The sequence below is a fragment of the Chelonia mydas genome, chromosome 14, assembly GCF_015237465.2.
Source record: "Chelonia mydas isolate rCheMyd1 chromosome 14, rCheMyd1.pri.v2, whole genome shotgun sequence".
Lineage (NCBI taxonomy): Eukaryota > Metazoa > Chordata > Testudines > Cheloniidae > Chelonia > Chelonia mydas.
Window position 1 is genome coordinate 8,201,633 of NC_051254.2, and position 18,687 is coordinate 8,220,319.

Genomic DNA, 18,687 nt, shown 5'->3' on the forward strand with positions numbered 1-18,687 from the left:
TATGCATGTTATTAAGATGAGAGTCTGATATACCTCCGAGGTTATTTGCTGGTGGAGGGAATTGTCATCAGGCACTGAGGCCGACAACATGATTGCTTCCTTGGTGGTAGAGGATCTGCTTGAAATGAAATGTAGGGAAATATTTAATCCCTTTCTCAGTTTGCCAATTATCACCATTCTGTCATAGCCCAGGCGATTACCATTATCTCTAGTTAATTTCTTAGCATGCAGCCTGATAATAAAATTCAGTTACTTTATTTATATTTAAACAGCAATTTTAAAGAAAGCCTACATAAAAGCTTGAGGACCTGAAGAGTTAACTAAAATCACAGTCGCTTAGGGAGAGGTTGTCTCCTGAGTTCCTAAGAGGCACAGCACAGAAAACACAGCTCAGAGGGAGAGGGGGCTAAGATGGTTTTAAGCCACCTTTGTGCCCTCCTGATCCTGAGCTGCTCTGGGGGCCTCAGTTACAGCAGCTTGTCTCCAGCTGCCTGTGGGGCATAGCGCTGTTCAGAATCTCCACAGTGCTGCATACTGCAGCTCCACACCCCAAACCCTTCTTTGTCAAAAGCCCTGCCCTTGGCATAATCCCTGTGTCAGGGCTTGCGAGGGGGCTCCCCAGAAGAGGGCCTGTCTGGATTCTGCCATTCCTGTGCTGGGGGAATCCTCCCTTGGCCAGATCACGGCTTATCGAGCCCCTTTATACTGCTCTGGCCCTTTCACCCAACGTAAAGGGGCCGGATTGGAGATGAGGATTGTGCCCATAATCTTTTTTTATTTTTCTATTAATGCAATGCTATTAGGGAGAATTAAAAGCCTAATGGTTAGGAAATACTACCTTGTCCCCCTTGTGCATAGGTTGTACAGTATTATTTATTACTGTGCATGGAGTTGGAGCTAGGATAGGCTTTACTTATGAAGTAGTAGTAGCTATAGGAACATTCAGTTCCTGATTCAATTACACAGACTCAATGCTGTTCATGGAAGGCCTGATTCTCACTTACACTAGGGCTCTTTTACGTGACACTGGCCATGTGAAAGGGCCTTAAAATGGGCATACAGATATACCCACTATAAAGGGGTCTCAGTGTTACTGAGAACCAAGCCCAGGATCTAATACCTTATCTGAGCACTGAAATCTTTCTTCTGTATATCACTGTTTAGCTAAATGCCAGAAATTTTTCAGCATGAAAGCTGGTATATGGTTAGTTATGCTGTGCTATCAAATTGTGATTTCTAAAGTGAACCCCATTGCTTAATTATGGGGAGAGAATTTCTACCTTTGAGACAAGCTTTTAATATAGGCAGACAAGTACCCTCACAATTCACTGAGAAAGAATCATAGATCAGCTCTGTTTAAAGCAGCACAAAGAACCATGGGACGTGACCCCAGAAGTCCTACTTTCTCACCTGAGTGAGTGAAGAACCAGTGTGGATGCAATCAAGTGGGCAAACTTGAGTATGGCTTTGTACAATTGTATGGCTTTGTAGTCTAACTGCTCACACCCAAATTGGGATAACCCACGTGCTCCCACCCAAGTGTCAGGGTGGGAGGTTAACCCAGGTTAACTCTGCAGTGAAAAACAGAGGAAGCAAACCCACAACCAGAGAAACATACCCTAAGTATTCACTGTGAGATGGCAGAAACTGACAGTCACTACAACCTGGGCTAGATTTGAGCCAGAAGCCTGGGAGAGAAAAGGTGGTGGAGCTCGCATTACATAGTAGAAAGAAAAGAAATGGGGGAAACCGAAAAGCAGTTGTTTTGGTTTCAGTGCCCTGTGTGATCTTTCTTTGGGCATCTTCTTCTAACGTTGTCCCAGGGTTTTGTTGGGTTTTTTTGGCATTTAAATTTGTTCTAAACAAACGACTTTATCTGGATACAAAATAGCCCGATTAAAATCTACTGTCTGTTCTTCTGTTATTTTGGGAGTGATTTAGTCTGACTGGGAAACTTCTCTTGAGCAGTTTTCATCCCTCTTGGAAAATGGAAGTGCACAGATGCTTGAATATTGCAGTAAAGTGTGCACTCTCTCTCTCTCTCTCAGAACGACCGTTCAGATTTAATAATATTTAACATTCAGCCTTTCTACAATTTCTTTTTTATTATGAAGGATACAACGCATTCTTATCATTCACTCTCTGCACACTTGCAAATAGAGCTGCACAGATTGGGAGCCTTATGTTTCTTTTTGTGGGCTTTAATCTCTTTTTTTTAAACTTTTTAATTTCTCCAGCCTCTTAATTTTGATTGCAAAAGCAATCAAACCATCCCCCCTGTGGGCTTTAAGAATATCCTGGAGTATTTGGCTAGACGGGGCAATAAGAGAATTAGACCTAAAAAAGAAATCAATCTTGTGCTCTAATGACTTCTTATTTTCCACTGCTGATAAAACTAAGAGATTAAATCTCTATCTGCAAATCTTGTGAGGACATTCTAAGAAAAGAACATGGACCAATGATTAGATGACAACTTGGGCTAGTAATGGGGAGCCAGGACGTCATGCAGCCAACTTTTGGAGCTAAGGAAATGGTCTGTGTTCTAGTGCCAAATTCTAGAGGTGGAGGACTAATGGAGATGGAGAGGGATATAATCTCTTCCTCCTAAATTAACCCTCTGAAGACTGTACATTTTTAGGTGCATTTCTAACCATTCACTTGGCTGACAGTCTAGCAAAGACCAGTGATTTAATTGAACAGCCTCCAGGAATCTGTCCACCTGACCTCTTTCTAACTTTTTTAAAGCGAGAAAAAAATTTAATTGTGTGTCATTTATAGGTTCTACTCGAAGATTGAGCCTGCAACATCTCAAGTACACAACTGAATGGACAATGTCAGATTAAAATACATATTTTTAAGAAAGTTTCTTACCTGTGTTACTAATAGCAACCTGTTAAGAATTTACAAACTGGCCTAGCTCAACCTCCTCCCATAAATTGGCCCATTTCCAGTCCCTCTTTCATTATGACTGCTGTATATTGAATAGTTATGTTTCTTGAAGAAATACCAAACTGGCAGTCTGGCTACTGAGTAGCGCTGCATTTTGTATCCTTATATCAAATTAATTGTCCCACTGGGCTGAAATGAAATGGAATTAACTTTTTTATATGTTCATTAAATTTATTTTTCAAGCAAGGGATATATATATTTCCTGCAAATGTTAGCTGTAGAGCATGGTACTACTCAGGTAAAACACACTCTTGGCCAGTTCTTGTCCTTGAATGTGCATGCATGACTCTCCTGGCTTTAGGACCACCTTACCCTGGCCACCATTTTGTGCCAACAAAACATTGCAGACACAGCATATGTCATTGAGATGCCCATGTAATTGATTTGTGGGCATAGTCACGTAGTTAGAAATTGCCTAAATTGTACATGCAAATAATTGTGGTTCCAAAAGTGCACCCCCAGTATGTAGGTACAGAAATAGAGCCTGGCCTTTCAAAACCTAGTCCTAAAGGATTTAAATCCATAGGAGCTTCATGCACACACCTGAGAGCAGAACTTTATCCTGTGACTTTACGATTTCCTCAACCTTTTAATCTGTAGGATTCAGCCAGAATCCTGAGTCTCAGTATAACAGCAGAGTCGAAGCTTTGTCTCATTTCATACACATGCACAGATACATTTCATCGTTGTCCCGAAAGTAGAATAACTCTTCTAATAACTCTTCTAGAAAGAGCAAAAAAACCTTGAGTCTGGAAAGTCAGCTTTTCCCTCCATGGTGATATCTGGCCCAACAATTAGAGAAGGCAACATAAATAACAATCCCTTGACGAAATATCTGCTTTACTCAGAAGTCACTAGGGGCTGGATCCTGCAAAGATGTGCAGAGTGACATGGAAAGGAATGGACTGAGCAGAGCAGCAGCAAGAGGCGCTAAGCAGGGTGTACTGTTAAGTACAGTCCAATGCCTCCTGGCTTGAAGCAGGAGTGATTAAATACCCCAAAACGATGGCTGCTGCACACTCCTCTTAAGCAGCAGTTGGATCCTGCTTAGGAATGTATTGCTTGTTGTTTGCCTCCTCGGTCACACCCACTTTCTCCCCTGGGCCTCGTTGCGTGCTCTGGCACGTGTTCAGGGCCTCTGGATTCTGCGGATGACTTGGCATTATGTGGAACATGGAGTGCTGCTGCAAGCGTTCCAAGCATGAGGTCAGATCCCTCTGCACTATGCGCTCTGCTGTTCTACAAGCCATTGGCTCAGCCCCTCACAATGCCTAGTAACCACTATTGCAGCTGGAACTGTCCTGTTGTAAAGTTAAAGTTTCTTTAAATCTTGCAGATTTTTGACAACGAAGCCAAAGATCTTGAGCGAGAAGTCTGCTTTATCGATATTGCCTGTGACGAAATCCCTGAGCGCTATTACAAAGAATCGGAGGTAAGAGTATAAAACAGTGAAGAAGGAATGTAGCCTAGAGTTCATTTGTCACTGGTAGGATTTTTTTCCCACATATCTGACCCCTGTTGCAGAACCCAGGTGCTGTCCACTGGGAGCTTCAGAGAATCCCCCACTGGAGTGCTAACATGTTGTCCAGATTTCTCTTTGTACTTTCAAAAATATGTTATTTTTCTTCAAAAGCATCAGAGAAGGCTTATAAACAATATATGCATTGCTCTGCAGTCTGCTTACAGGGAACAGACACAGTTCAGGTTGATCTTTGTTTGACATGGTATCCATATGCAAAATGTGTGGATCTCTTTTAAGATCTTAAAAAGAAAAGCAGGACTTGTGGCACCTTAGAGACTAACAAATTTATTTGAGCATAAGCTTTTGTGAGCTACAGCTCACTTCATCGGATGCAATCAGTGGAAAATACAGTGGGGAGATTTATATACGTAGAGAACATGAAACAATGGGTGTTACCATACACACTGTAAGGAGAGTGATCACTTAAGATGAGCTATTACCAGCGGGGGGCGGGTGGTGAGGCTTTTGTAGTGATAATCAAGGTGGGCTATTTCCAGCAGTTGACAAGAACGTCTGAGGAACGGTGGGGGTGGGGGGAGGAAATAAACATGGGGAAATAGTTTTACTTTGTGTAATGACCCATCCACTCCCAGTCTCTATTCAAGCCTAAGTTAATTGTATCCAGTTTGCAAATTAATTCCAATTCAGCAGTCTCTCGTTGGAGTCTGTTTTTTAAGTTTTTTTGTTGAAGAATTGCCACTTTTAGGTCTGTAATCAAGTGACCAGAGAGATTGAAGTATTCTCCGACTGGTTTTTGAATGTTATAATTCTTGATGTCTGATTTGTGTCCATTTATTCTTTTACGTAGAGACTGACCAGTTTGACCAATGTACATGACAGAGGGGCATTGCTGGCACATGATGGCACATATCACATTGGTAGATGTGCAGGTGAACGAGCCTCTGATAGTGTGGCTGATGTGATTAGGCCCTATGATGATGTCCCCTGAATGGATAAGTGGACACAGTTGGCAACGGGCTTTGTTGCAAGGATAGGTTCCTGGGTTAGTGGTTCTGTTGTGTGGTGTGTGGTTGCTGGTGAGTATTTACTTCAGGTTGGGGGGCTGTCTGTAAGCAAGGACTGGCCTGTCTCCCAAGATCTGTGAGAGTGATGGGTCGTCCTTCAGGATAGGTTGTAGATCCTTGATGATGCGTTGGAGAGGTTTTAGTTGGGGGCTGAAAGTGTTGGCTAGTGGCGTTCTGTTATTTTCTTTGTTGGGCCTGTCCTGTAGTAGGTGACTTCTGGGTGCTCTTCTGGCTCTGTCAGTCTGTTTCTTCACTTCAGCAGGTGGGTATCGTAGTTGTAAGAACGCTTGATAGAGATCTTGTAGGTGTTTGTCTCTGTCTGAGGGGTTGGAGCAAATGCGGTTGTATCATAGAGCTTGGCTGTAGACAATGGATCGTGTGGTGTGGTCAGGGTGAAAGCTGGAGGCATGTAGGTAAGAATAGCGGTCAGTAGGTTTCCGGTATAGGGTGGTGTTTATGTGACCATCGCTTATTTGCACCATAGTGTCCAGGAAGTGGATCTCTTGTGTGGACTGGTCCAGGCTGAGGTTGATGGTGGGATGGAAATTGTTGAAATCATGGTGGAATTCCTCAAGGGCTTCTTTTCCATGGGTCCAGATGATGAAGATGTCATCAATGTAGCGCAAGTAGAGTAGGGGCATTAGGAGACAAGAGCTGAAGAAGCGTTGTTCTAAGTCAGCCATAAAAATGTTGGCATACTGTGGGGCCATGCGGGTGCTGCTGATTTGAAGGTATACATTGTCCCCAAATGTGAAGTAGTTATGGGTGAGGACAAAGTCACGAAGTTCAGCCACCAGGTTTGCCGTGACATTATCAGGGATACTGTTCCTGATGGCTTGTAGCCCATCTTTGTATGGAATGTTGGTGTAGAGGGCTTCTACATCCATAGTGGCCAGGATGGTGTTTTCAGGAAGATCACTGATGGATTGTAGTTTCCTCAGAAAGTCAGTGGGGAGTGCTGGTAGCGTAGGGCCTGAGGAGGGAGTCTACATAGCCAGACAATCCTGCTGTCAGGGTGCCAATGCCTGAGATGATGGGGCGTCCAGGATTTCCAGGTTTATGGATCTTGGGTAGCAGACAGAATACCCCAGGTCGGGGTTCCAGGGGTGTGTCTGTGCGGATTTGTTCTTGTGCTTTTTCAAGGAGTTTCTTGAGCAAATGGTGTAGTTTCTTTTGGTAACCCTCAGTGGGATCAGAGGATAATGGCTTGTAGAAAGTGGTGTTGGAGAGCTGCCTAGCAGCCTCTTGTTCATATTCCGACCTATTCATGATGATGACAGCACCTCGTTTGTCAGCCTTTTTGATTATGATGTCAGAGTTGTTTCTGAGGCTGTGGATGGCATTGTGTTCTGCACAGCTGAGGTTACGGGGCAAGTGATGCTGCTTTTCCACAATTTCAGCCCTTGCATATCGGCGGAAGCACTCTGTGTAGAAGTCCAGTCTGTTGTTTTGACCTTCAGGAGGAGTCCACCCAGAATCCTTCTTTTTGTAGTCTTGGTAGGAAGGTCTCTGTGGCTTAGTGTGTTGTTCAGAGGTGTGTTGGAAATATTCCTTGAGTTGGAGACGTCGAAAATAGGATTCTAGGTCACCACAGAACTGTATCATGTTCGTGGGGGTGGAGGGGCAGAAGGAGAGACCCTGAGATAGGACAGATTCTTCTGCTGGGCTAAGAGTATAGTTGGATAGATTAACAATATTGCTGGGTGGGTTAAGAGAACCACTGTTGTGGCCCCTTGTGGCATGTAGTAGTTTAGATAGTTCAGTGTCCTTTTTCTTTTGTAGAGAAGCAAAGTGTGTGTTGTAAATGGCTTGTCTAGTTTTTGTAAAGTCCAGCCACAAGGAAGTTTGTATGGAAGGCTGGTTTTTTACAAGAGTATCCAGTTTTGAGAGCTCATTCTTAATCTTTCCCTGTTTGCTGTAGAGGATGTTGATCAGGTGGTTCCACAGTTTCTTTGAGAGCGTGTGGCACAAGCTGTCAGCATAGTCTTTGTGGTATGTAGATTGTAATGGATTTTTTACCTTCAGTCCTTTTGGTATGATGTCCATCTGTTTGCATTTGGAAAGGAAGATGATATCTGTCTGTATCTGTCTGTCTGTATCTGTACGAGTTTTTTCATGAAGTTGATAGATTGCCACTCCATACGGCTAAATTCAGTGCCTTGCATAATGACAGGTTTCAGAGTAGCAGCCGTGTTAGTCTGTATTCACAAAAAAAAAGGAGTACTTGTGGCACCTGCATCCGATGAAGTGAGCTGTAGCTCACAAAAGCTTATGCTCAAATAAATTTGTTAGTCTCTAACGTGACACAAGTACTCCTTTTCTTAGAGACTAACAAATGTATTTGAGCGAAAGCTTCCGTGAGCTACAGCTCACTTCATTGGATGCATTCAGTGGAAACTACAGTGGGGAGATTTATATATATAGAGAACATGAAACAATGGGCGTTACCATACACACTGTAAGGAGAGCGATCACTTTAGATGAGCTATTACCAGCAGGAGAGTGGTGGGGAGAAAACCTTTGGTAGTGATAATCAAGGTGGGCCATTTCCAGCATTTGACAAGAACCTTTGAGGAACAGTGGGGGTGGGGGGGAATAAACATGGGGAAATAGCTTTACTTTGTGTAATGACCCATCCACTCCCAGTCTCTATTCAAGCATAAGTTAATTGTATACAGTTTGCAAATTAATTCCAATTCAGCAGTCTCTCGTTGGAGTCTGTTTTTGAAGTTTCTTAAGATGAAGATCTTAAGATGTTCATATAAATTATAAAAGGTACTCAATGTGGCTGTTTCATGTATCTGGAAGAACAGGCATAGGAAAGGGTTCTTAGGACTCAAACTAGTTTTGTATTTTGAAATAAAATTGTGCTGGTCATTAGTCTAAAAATGTGGGCTAGTGCTATAGGTTATAGAGGGATCTGGAAGTGACCCTGTTTTTAGGTTGCCTAACAATTTCCATTATAAAAGATACTTGATTCTTTTCTTTGAGAAGCTCTTAAATCTCCACTGTTTACAACAGGCCTTTGATATTCAACAGGGGAAATGTTCTCAGGGTGGAGAAGTGCCTTGTCTTTGTTCTGTGAAATTCCATTTGACTTGTGTTGTTATAAACTGTTAAAAATCACTATTTTCTTTCTCTTGCTTGCATTCCTTAGAAAGCGTTGGCAGCCTGCCTAAATAATAACTAACACCAATATTCTAAGGCTAGGCTGCTGCAGCCCATGCTTTATTGCGAACACCTGGGAGCAGTGTTAGGGGTGAGGAAAAAGAGCTGAGCTGGGCTCCTCTCCACCCCTGGGCCCAGCATAAGACCCCAAAGGACCAGGTCCCCCTCTGGAGGCACTACATTGGTCGGGAACCCCTACCCCCATCTACCAGGAGCAGCTTCCCCTCCATCCACCCCATAAATCTCCCCCAGACCCATCACCTGGTCCCACTATGGGGGACCTCATGGGGCAGGAAGTTCCCCGATTCCTACCGTAGGAGGGGGGTGAAGGGGGAGAGAGAGAGATTCATGGGCCAGGCGCATCATCCCCTTGGCCATCCCCTAGATCCAGTGCTTCGGCCCACTGGTTCATCCACAGCTGCTGCTGCTGCTAGCTAGTCCTGTAGCTCAGGTGGCAGCAGTGTGTGCTGGGGTACTGAAGGTTCAGGGTTCAGGCTGCTGCTGATTCATAGATGTTATTGTCAGAAGGGGCCATTATGACCATCTACTCTGACCTCCTGCGTAACACAGGTCATAGAATTTTGCCAAGTGATTCCTTTGTCAAGCTCATGACTTTTGCTTAAGACGCATGCTGAGAAGTTGTTACAATGCACATAATATAATTACATATAAAATAACTATGCTAAAAGAATATTGTTAATGTTGCAAACTCAAGCACTTGAAAGTTGGGAAATGCCAGGTTTACAGTTGCCTGGGCAACTTTAATTCTGCCCTCTTGTGCACTGCATATGCATTATAGTAGGATAAAATACTATTTTTCCATAGGATCCCTGCTTTGTTTGGGGCAAAGTTCAAAGCACAAAGGGGCTGAATTAAGCTTGCATGAGCAACCATAAATCTGGCATTTCCTAACATTCAAATGTTCAATGTTATAACCGAAATGCTGGTTTTTTTTTAACATAGAAAAAACTATGTAATATATAGGGTGAGATTTTCAAAGAACCCTAGGGGAGTTAGGCACCCAAAACTCATTGGAGTTCAATGAAGACTGAGCACCTAACTGTCTTAAGCTTCTTCGAAAATTTCAACCATGTGTTTCAATAATCTAAAGTGTGCCTGAAAGGCTCCTCCTTTAGGAGGATGCAATTTACAGCTGCAGAATTAGCACCCACCCTTCAGTGGCAAGTGTGAGCACTTGAGTCTCACACCATCTGACTGCAGGCTCAAAACAGGTAGCTAGAGGAAGAACTACTCCAATTCATGCCTGCTGTTCATTCTGGAGGCACAATTTGCTTTTGCAGAAAGGGAGGCTGGACCCAATAACATCCTCATAGCAGGGGCAGAGCACAGTGGCTGTTTAACAGTGCACAACAAGACTGCACAACCATTTTTAGGATAGAAAATGAAGAACTGCAAGTGGAAATATTTGTATAAGATAGGAAAAACTGTATTTCATACTCTGAAAGCCATATGTTACGATCTCCTATTTATACTTCCTATTGAAATTTTTATAATACATTACTGATCATAATACAGGAGGTGAAAAACTGTATTTCTATCAGAGTGAAAAATAAATATATTGTAAAGTAAAAGCCATCTGTTGTGTACTGAAATCCATGCTATATGTCACCTTGTGAAATGACTCACCAGCCTCACATTATCTTAACTCTATCCCATGGTCTTCCAGTACCATTTAGGAATAACAGCTGCAGAGAACAGAAATGCAGTTAAACTGGCCAGTATTTGGCTGTGTTTTATAGAAATCAAGTTATATTTTTTCATCTCAATATGCATTTCAAGATACTATAAACATAAAGATAACAAATAGCTTTTAAGCTTTTCTTATGGTTCCTTAATACCCAACTATTAAATTTCATTTTGAAAAGGGTTTATTTTACAATGCAGAAAAACAACTTCATATTAACTCAGTGAAGTTTCAAAGATCATGTGTTATATTTCAAGGACAAATCTATGACTCCGATTCCAAGCATATTGAGATTTTTTTTGCATGTTGTTAAACAACAAAAATAGCCCAACAACTGTTATGTTTCTCCCTGTGCTTGAACATAATTTATGCAGAGACCACAGAAGTTTCTTCAACAATTAATAAAATACTAAGAGCTAAGATGCCCATCATTCCTATTTAAGGGGGGACGGTGTCCTGTACTCATTTAAAAAAAAAATACAGTGTGCATTTGGTTGGTAATGAATTTGTAATAACTGATTCAGTACACTCAAAGGTTTCCAAGCTATGTTTTCACATTTCCATATGAAGAATATGGACCAGATTCTCATTTACACTACGGCTCTTTAGTCTACTCTGGCAGTCTAAAAGGGCCTTAAAGAAGGTGTATATATAATTTCTGCCCATTTTAAGGCTCCGTTAGCATAAAGGGACCTTTCAGTATAAATGAGAATCTGGCCCTTTGTATTTTTCATAGCACAATTAACAGTGTTTCTACTAAAAACAGATTGATGTAAAATTTTCACAGTGATTCAAAGGCATTTTTCTCCACAATTTTACTGCATTGTTTTTCTGCAATGCATCTACAGACCAGATTCTCCTCTCACTTGATGCAGCATTCAATCTTCTTGTAATATGTCAGTGTTTATTAGACTGTTTGTATAGGTGGATCATTATTCCGGCGCTAGTGTGATCAGAGAAAATTACACTAACAACATACTTTTTCTTATTAGGCTAATATTTGTGACTCAAACTGTTTAATTTTAGCTCTGAGGCATTCAGCTTTCCTTTCTCCCCTTCGCCCCATCTTTGTAAATATCATAAATATTGCAGGGGCCTCTGCATGAAAAGCCCCTTTCTGCAATTTGATTGTGACCTTTCTTTGAGTTTCTGTTTATGAACCAACCCATGGATTATGGACCAAATCTTCTCCTGGTGTAAAGCACACAGCTGCACTATCTTTAGCAAAGTTCAGAAAAGCTGGACCTATTTGTGTTACACATAAAGATTATATTCTTATTAATAATATTAATACCAACACTGCAGTTATACCTAGAGGCCCCAGTGAGAAATCAGGAGTCCTGTTGTGCTAGGTGCTGTACAAACAAAACAGACATTCCCTGCTCCACAGAGCCCACAATCTAAAAGAGGTATCAGTCAAGTTAAAGAGGTTGTATTTTCCCTTCCATTGCACATCACACAGCAGTGATTTTCACATAAACAACAGGGCCAAAGCTACAGAAGACAGGTCTTTCATGTACATAATCTCCCACTGGAGTTATGTGGTACACTTTGATTTCTGCTGTAACTAAACAGGGGAGATGTGTTTTGTGAAAACGGGACAAAAACTGAAGTGCGGGGGGGAGGGGAAGTGTAATTCATGTAACATACATCTGCTGCCCTCCTCTTCCAAGGCAACAAACATAAGCTACAAACTGAAGCGTCAAAGATATAGTTACCCAGGGGCCACATGTGCTGAAGAGCTGTTATCATTTCACGCAGGAACATCCTAGAGGATGTCCACCAATGATTGTTCAGGATAATCTTGAGTGATCTCTTGGCCAGAGCCATCTAAATGATCCTAATCCATTTAAGAATGACGGTCTCATCCCTCAATGTTTGCAAAAAAGCACTTAAATAACTACTGAATCATAAAAGGATTTTATTAACAGTGGCAAGCACAAACATAGCCAGATCCTCAATAGGTGTAAATTGACTTCAAAGAGGTACAGTGATTGGCACCAGATGAGGATCTGGCCCTTACAAAAGGAAGATTTATTTTTATTGCTGTGAAGCACCCATGTATTTTGGGGATAGGTGCAAAAAGAATTTTATAAATAAATAAAATGTCTATAGTATTAACGGATTCTGTATATTAGATAACCACTGGATCAGCCAAACCCTACAATCTTCCCTTCCTGCCTTTTCTGCACTCATATACTGAGCATTGTAAATATCCAAGGCATCTGAAAAAGGTCAATCTAAACCCACATGAGCCTGCATAATCACAAGGGCTGGACATGCTCACAATTCTGTGTATGCAAACATGCTAGGAAAACCACTAAACTTTGCAATGAGAACTTGGGTGATCTCTTAGATCCAGCATAAGAAAATGGGTTGATATTATTCCACATATAACTCTTAATGAGACTCAAAGGGCCAAATTCAGACTGGGTGCAAATAAGTGCAACTCTGTCTGAATTTGGCCCATACATTTGTTCAGGAACTAATTCAGTTTGGACTGGGGCGGGGGTCTAGCTGTTACATTCAGGTCTCTTCACTTGCACCTCTCTGTCTTCCCTGTTGTTCTTCCTATCTACAATTATTGGTGATGACACTCTGTGCATTTCTCATCATCAAACCTTTTGCTGCCACCTTCCTGAGTGGCTATGACTTCACATTTCACATTTCGATTTAGAGCAGGGGTTCCCAAACTTGGTTTATGGCTTGTTCAGGGTAAGCCCCTGGTGGGTCGTGAGATGCTGACAGGTTTCAGAGTAGCAGCAGTGTTAGTCTGTATCTGCAAAAAGAAAAGGAGTACTTGTGGCACCTTTGTTAGTCTCTAAGGTGCCACAAGTCCTCCTTTTCTTTTTGTTTACCTGAGCGTCCGCAGATACAGCCGCTCGCAGCTCCCAGTGGCCGCGGTTCACCCTTCCCGGCCAATGGGAGCTCCGGAAAGCGGTGGCCTGGGGTGTTTAGATGTGAGGTTCATTTGTGAGGAAGTTTGGCTCCAAATCCAAATTTAGTGGCTCGTCTTTATCTCTGTAATATGCCATGTATGTGTGTGTGCGCGTGTCCAAATCTATATCTATATGTTACATAGAATATAGGATGAGGAGTTGTGCATAAAGGTTTTATTAGCACTAGCATTGGATGATCTTCATAATTCACTTGTGAGTTCACATGACCAGTCCAAACTCATGCCAACTATACCACAGTATCATGTATTTCCTGTATGTGTTTGTGTATTAGACATAAATGATGCATTTACCTGAATTTCTGAACAGAGGAGCTGAGCTACTGCTTAAGAATGAGAGCCTCAAGTGAGCCATTCACATAAACAAAACATTTACCGTAGCTATGAACTATTATGCAAAATGTTCTTTTCCACCTTATTCAAATTCTCAGATTAATTATGTTTCATTTCCTGTTTATAGCAAAGTGGCTGAGGTTGGGGGACAGAGAGTAAGCTTTTCAAATTACCTCCAAATAGAAAGATTTCATGCAGCTGCCACAGTTCTCCTTCAGTTTCTGTTTAGTGTAAAACAGCTGTGTTTTAATGGGTCCAACTTGCCCCTGTTGGGGTGTTTTTAGAATAACTAAACTTGCATTATACCTCAGGCACAGAGAGTGATGACATTTGAAATAATACAGCTGCTTCAGCTCCCATACTGAAAGTGTGTTCAATTGTCAGTATAGTAATTCAGCTTGGGTTAAGCAGAACCAACTGAAAATCTCCCTGTAGTTACTAACACCAGTTGAGTAGCTTGTAGAATGTCTGGCTGGATTACCATGTGTCCTCCATGTCTGCCACAGCTCTGTTGTTTTCTGATGGTGACTGCTGGGTCTGAGTTTAGAGCGATTCCCATTTTTATCAATCATTTTTTGTCATCTCAGTTTTTTAAAGTGTCAGAGTAGAAGAAAGAAAACAACATGTTCTCTCTATTCAGTTAAGAGTTTCTAATACAGAGAAGTTTCATGAAGCATAGCAAAGCAGAGCAACAAGGGACCAAATGTCTTTGTTCTGTTCCCAGTTACACCTATGTCCAGAGCAACTGCGTTAACTCAAATGGAATTAGTCCAGATTTACTATGAAGTATCTTGGAGCAGATGTTGATCTAATGTCCTTGAATCCCTTTTCACTTTGCGTATCAATCACTGTGCTTGTCTACTGGAATAAGTATATTGCAATAGCTATTCTGGAATAGTCCCCCTGTGGATAATCTATTCCTGAATACAAGTGACTTCGCTTTGTGAATGGAGTAATTATTCCAGAATAGAGTAATAATTCTGGAATAAAGTCACTTTTATTCCAGAATAGTGTCTACACAGAGGCGTTATTCTGGAGTAGCTAAACTATACCAGAATAGCTGTTCTGGTATAGTTATTCTAGTCAATTTCCACTGTGTAGACAAGACCATATTACTAGAGATGGTCTGTACGCTACACTCCTATGCCACAGAACCATGTGTTATTTAATACATTTTTAAAAATAAAATAAAATAAAATAAATATGTATTTGCCTTATAGCAGAATTGTCTTGACATTTGGGGTAATGCAGTATTTATCTAGCAGCCTCAAAGAAATTATTTTTATAAACTTCAAATAAAAAATGAAATATTTTAAAAATGAAATACAAAATTTACAATTAAAATACACTAGTAGGAGTTTATGTTGACATAGCCTTCTGGAGCACCGTATGTACAGTCTGAAATCCAAAGCCTACCCATCACAGCTGGTGATGAAATGCCATAGTTCAAAATACATAGTTCAAAATACAATTATGAAGAATTAGTTCTGAAATGCTAGATCAAACAAACTGATCTTTAGTTTAGGACTAAAAAAAAATTAACTTCATGTTAAATATCTATTGGTAGAATATTCCCTGGTAGGAGTTTAAGAAAAATAATCCACACACCAGAAAGAATAGGAGTACTTGTGGCACCTTAGAGACTAACCAATTTATTTGAGCATAAGCTTTTGTGAGCTACGGTGCATCCAATGAAGTGAGCTGTAGCTCATGAAAGCTTATGCTCAAATAAATTGGTTAGTCTCTAAGGTGCCACTAGTACTCCTTTTCTTTTTGCGAATACAGACTAACACAGCTGCTACTCTGAAACTTCAGCACAGCAAAGCCTTTGTATGAGCCTGGTTCCCTTAAACACTGAAGTCATCTAATCATTTAACCTTAGGTCAAACATAGCATTCAGAATTCAGTGCCTCAGTGTATTCCTTTCTAGAATATTCATCAACCAAAGTGTACGGATGGTTTAGAAAATCCTTCCCCACCTCTCTCAATGCTTGTCAGATATAATTTACGAGGCATGCTCATCTGACAAAGTCATTTTGCTAGGGAAAGGCACAAATTGCTCTGTGTTTGCCATACATTGTATTGCCAAGTACAAAGTGCTCTAAAAACAGCACTTTAGGGGTATCGAGTGCTAACAAAGCAAAACTATTGCTGCCTCTGTGCTTGATTTGCACTAGGGTACAAAACACATGGATCCAAGAGTGTAATGATTGTCCTTTCAAGGAATGTTTTAAATCAATTTCTAATGACATTGGGAAAAGAGATTCTCTGTCGTGCCCAAAGAAATATTCAGATGAATTCCTGATTTTTCTGAATGAGATGAGCACTTATTTTGGAAAATGGAAAGGTAAGTTAGGGGTTCTCAGGACAAATTTTTGTGGCCTCAGAGTGCGATCCCCAACTCTTGCTGGAGGCCACTCTCACGCTTTTTCCTAAAATACTTAATTAGCTTTAGGAAAAGCAAATAAATATGCACATATACACATCCAAATCATTGTAATTTGTTTATTGCTAGCTGGCAAGTCTGTTGTGAAAAGTGATATTAACAAACATACAGGTATCACATTTCACAGCAGACTTACTCAGCCCAGGCAAGATTGGGGACAAATTAAGCTCTGGATGGGGGGCTGGGGGAGGCAGTGGGGACCAGGGGTGATGGGTGGGATGGGGGGTTAGGGGAGGCAGCAGGGGGCTGGAGCCTGAAGCCCCATGGCGGGGGACAGAGCCCAGGGATGGAGCCCGAAGCTGTGTGGCTGGAGCCTGGGGCCTGCTGCTGCACAGCCAGAGCCCTGGAGGCTGGAGCCCGAAGCCCCACAGCCAGAGCCTGCCGCCCCACCACCTCAGGGCTAAAGCCCAAAGCCTGAGCCCCACTGCACCTGGGAAGGTAGGGAGCTCATTGGCTGCCTGCTCCGACAGCGGTGCGCTCCAGGTATCTCCAGATGGGGGTCGGGCCCAACTCCTGCTGGCGGCCCCAGCAACCAACACCAAGGCAGTGCATCCAGGAGCAACAGGGAGGGGGAGGGGCTGTTACTTTGCCACACCCCCCAATCAGAGCCCAGGAGGCTGCGGCTGCAAGAAAAGTCCCTGGTGGCCTCATTTGAGAAATGCGAACATTGAGAACACTTAGTGTAGAAGCACGGGAAGCACAGGTGCAAAAGTTCTGTAGTTCATCACAACATTCCCTGCATTTAGTCACTGGGAGTATAGTTTTCAAAAGTACCAAACTCCCAGTTTCTAAAGTGCCTTAGTCACTTAGGAGCCTAAGTCCTTTTGAAAATCAATGAGACTTTTGAAAATCAATTTTGGTGCTTCTGAAAATGGGATTTAGGCTCCTAAGTCACTTAAGCACTTTTGAAAATATTACCCATTGTCTATATTTTAGGATGGTGCGTTATGAAAATGTCATACAGGCAGGAATGGTTACCTGAAGAACTGAAAAGAACTCCATTACTTTGTATCTGCTTAATTTAATATTTATTAAAAACTGCACATTCCAATAGCAAGACATTTTCCTGGTCAACTATTATCTTTTGTAATCCAAACTGACAGTGTAAGTAATCTGGTTGAATTTACTTTGCTCAGCTAGCTCTCTGGATGTCCTGGGTAATGAAGACTAGTAAGGTTGCTATTATTATTATTTATTATTAGACCAAGGAGCCAGGGCCCCACCTTGACCAGAGTGGGGTGGCGTAACGGCAGAGCCCCTTCCCAGCTGTATGACAGTGGGGTGGTTGAGCCAAATTTGAGTGAATGACATTGTGACCTAACACTCAGGACAACAGTGTCACTCGCATTTGGACCTATCACCCTCCATCAGAGTAAGTGGCATTGTAATCTGGCACATGCAGTTGCAATGTCATTCAAATCTGAGGAGGCCAGGCAGGTAACCTGGGCCCTCCCTCCGAGGCAAAATTATGATCAGAGGCCTCTTTTCATACAAAGAGGTATATTTTTCAAAAGGGCCAAACCTGGCCACCTTTCTGCAGGTGCAATTTGTGATTGCAAAATGGATTGTGAATGCAAATCAGAATACTTGGCTCTTCTGCTACCTGATTTCTGCTCTCCATCACGTAGCTGGAGGAGCTGGTCCTCAGATTTACAAGAGCAACCCAACTGCAGGAACAAACTGCACCCCCAGAATGGAAGCTGCTTTTTTGAAAATTTGATTCAAAGCATGTGGAATGGTACTCAGTACTTGTGGCCTGATTGAAAGCCCACTGAATTCAATAGAAAGATTTCTAATGACTTCAAAGAACTTTGGATCAGGCCCTTAGATACTACAGTGATGGGAGCAACAGAACTACAACCGAAGACAGATAGTTACTTTCCTCTGTAAAACACTTACACCCTTCCCAGGTGTGAGACCAAAGTTAGCAAACCCTGGGATAAATTTTCAGGGGTATGGACAAAAAATTAGACTCACAATTCTTCCTCTTCTTACTGGAGCTGTGCTCCTTTGGCCACATTACTCAGTTTTTTACTCAGTCCTCAAATAGGCAAAGCTCCCACTGAATTGAGTACCAGCCTTGCCTGAGCAAGGACTGAGTAATTGCTGAATAATGTCGTTCGGATTTGACCCTTTAATTTCCCAGCACTCATTCATAAAGGTGCATCATGCGAAATCTGTACGTTAATGTTTTCTTAAAGGAAGGATTTCCCGTAAAAGATTTGGCACTTCTTGAGCTGTGCAGATTGCCTGTCCAGGTCTATCACCACCTGGCACCTGTGCTTTAAGCACTCCAGCCAATTTATGACTAGTCCTTCAAACAGATGGGAGTGATTAAAGACAGCCAAGAGACCATCTGTGAGCATCCATTGTGGTCATTGTTAAAAGGATTCTGAGCCAGGAGCAATGCAGTAGATATCCGTGGCCTGTTTGTGGACCAACAGCTAAGAAGAGTCTTCATCACTAATCTAGTTATGTGCTGAGTTAACTTTCCAAAAGAATAAAATGCCTTTTGTGACCTCCTGATAACTGTTATGGTTTGAGCAAAACACAAATCCCATCTGCAATTAGATATTCAAGCAA

The 18,687-nt window shown here is 41.9% G+C and overlaps 1 protein-coding gene across 8 annotated transcripts in view; it reads left to right on the plus strand.

Moving 5' to 3' along the window:
• PITPNC1 (phosphatidylinositol transfer protein cytoplasmic 1) overlaps positions 1 to 18,687 on the plus strand; it is a 198,495-nt gene that overhangs the window by 147,116 nt on the left and 32,692 nt on the right. For all 8 annotated transcript variants that reach the window (XM_037914090.2, XM_037914088.2, XM_043527639.1 and 5 more), the window contains one exon: positions 4,286 to 4,381. In XM_037914090.2, the coding sequence (XP_037770018.1) occupies positions 4,286 to 4,381 (96 nt within the window). The remainder of the gene's footprint in view (positions 1 to 4,285; positions 4,382 to 18,687) is intronic.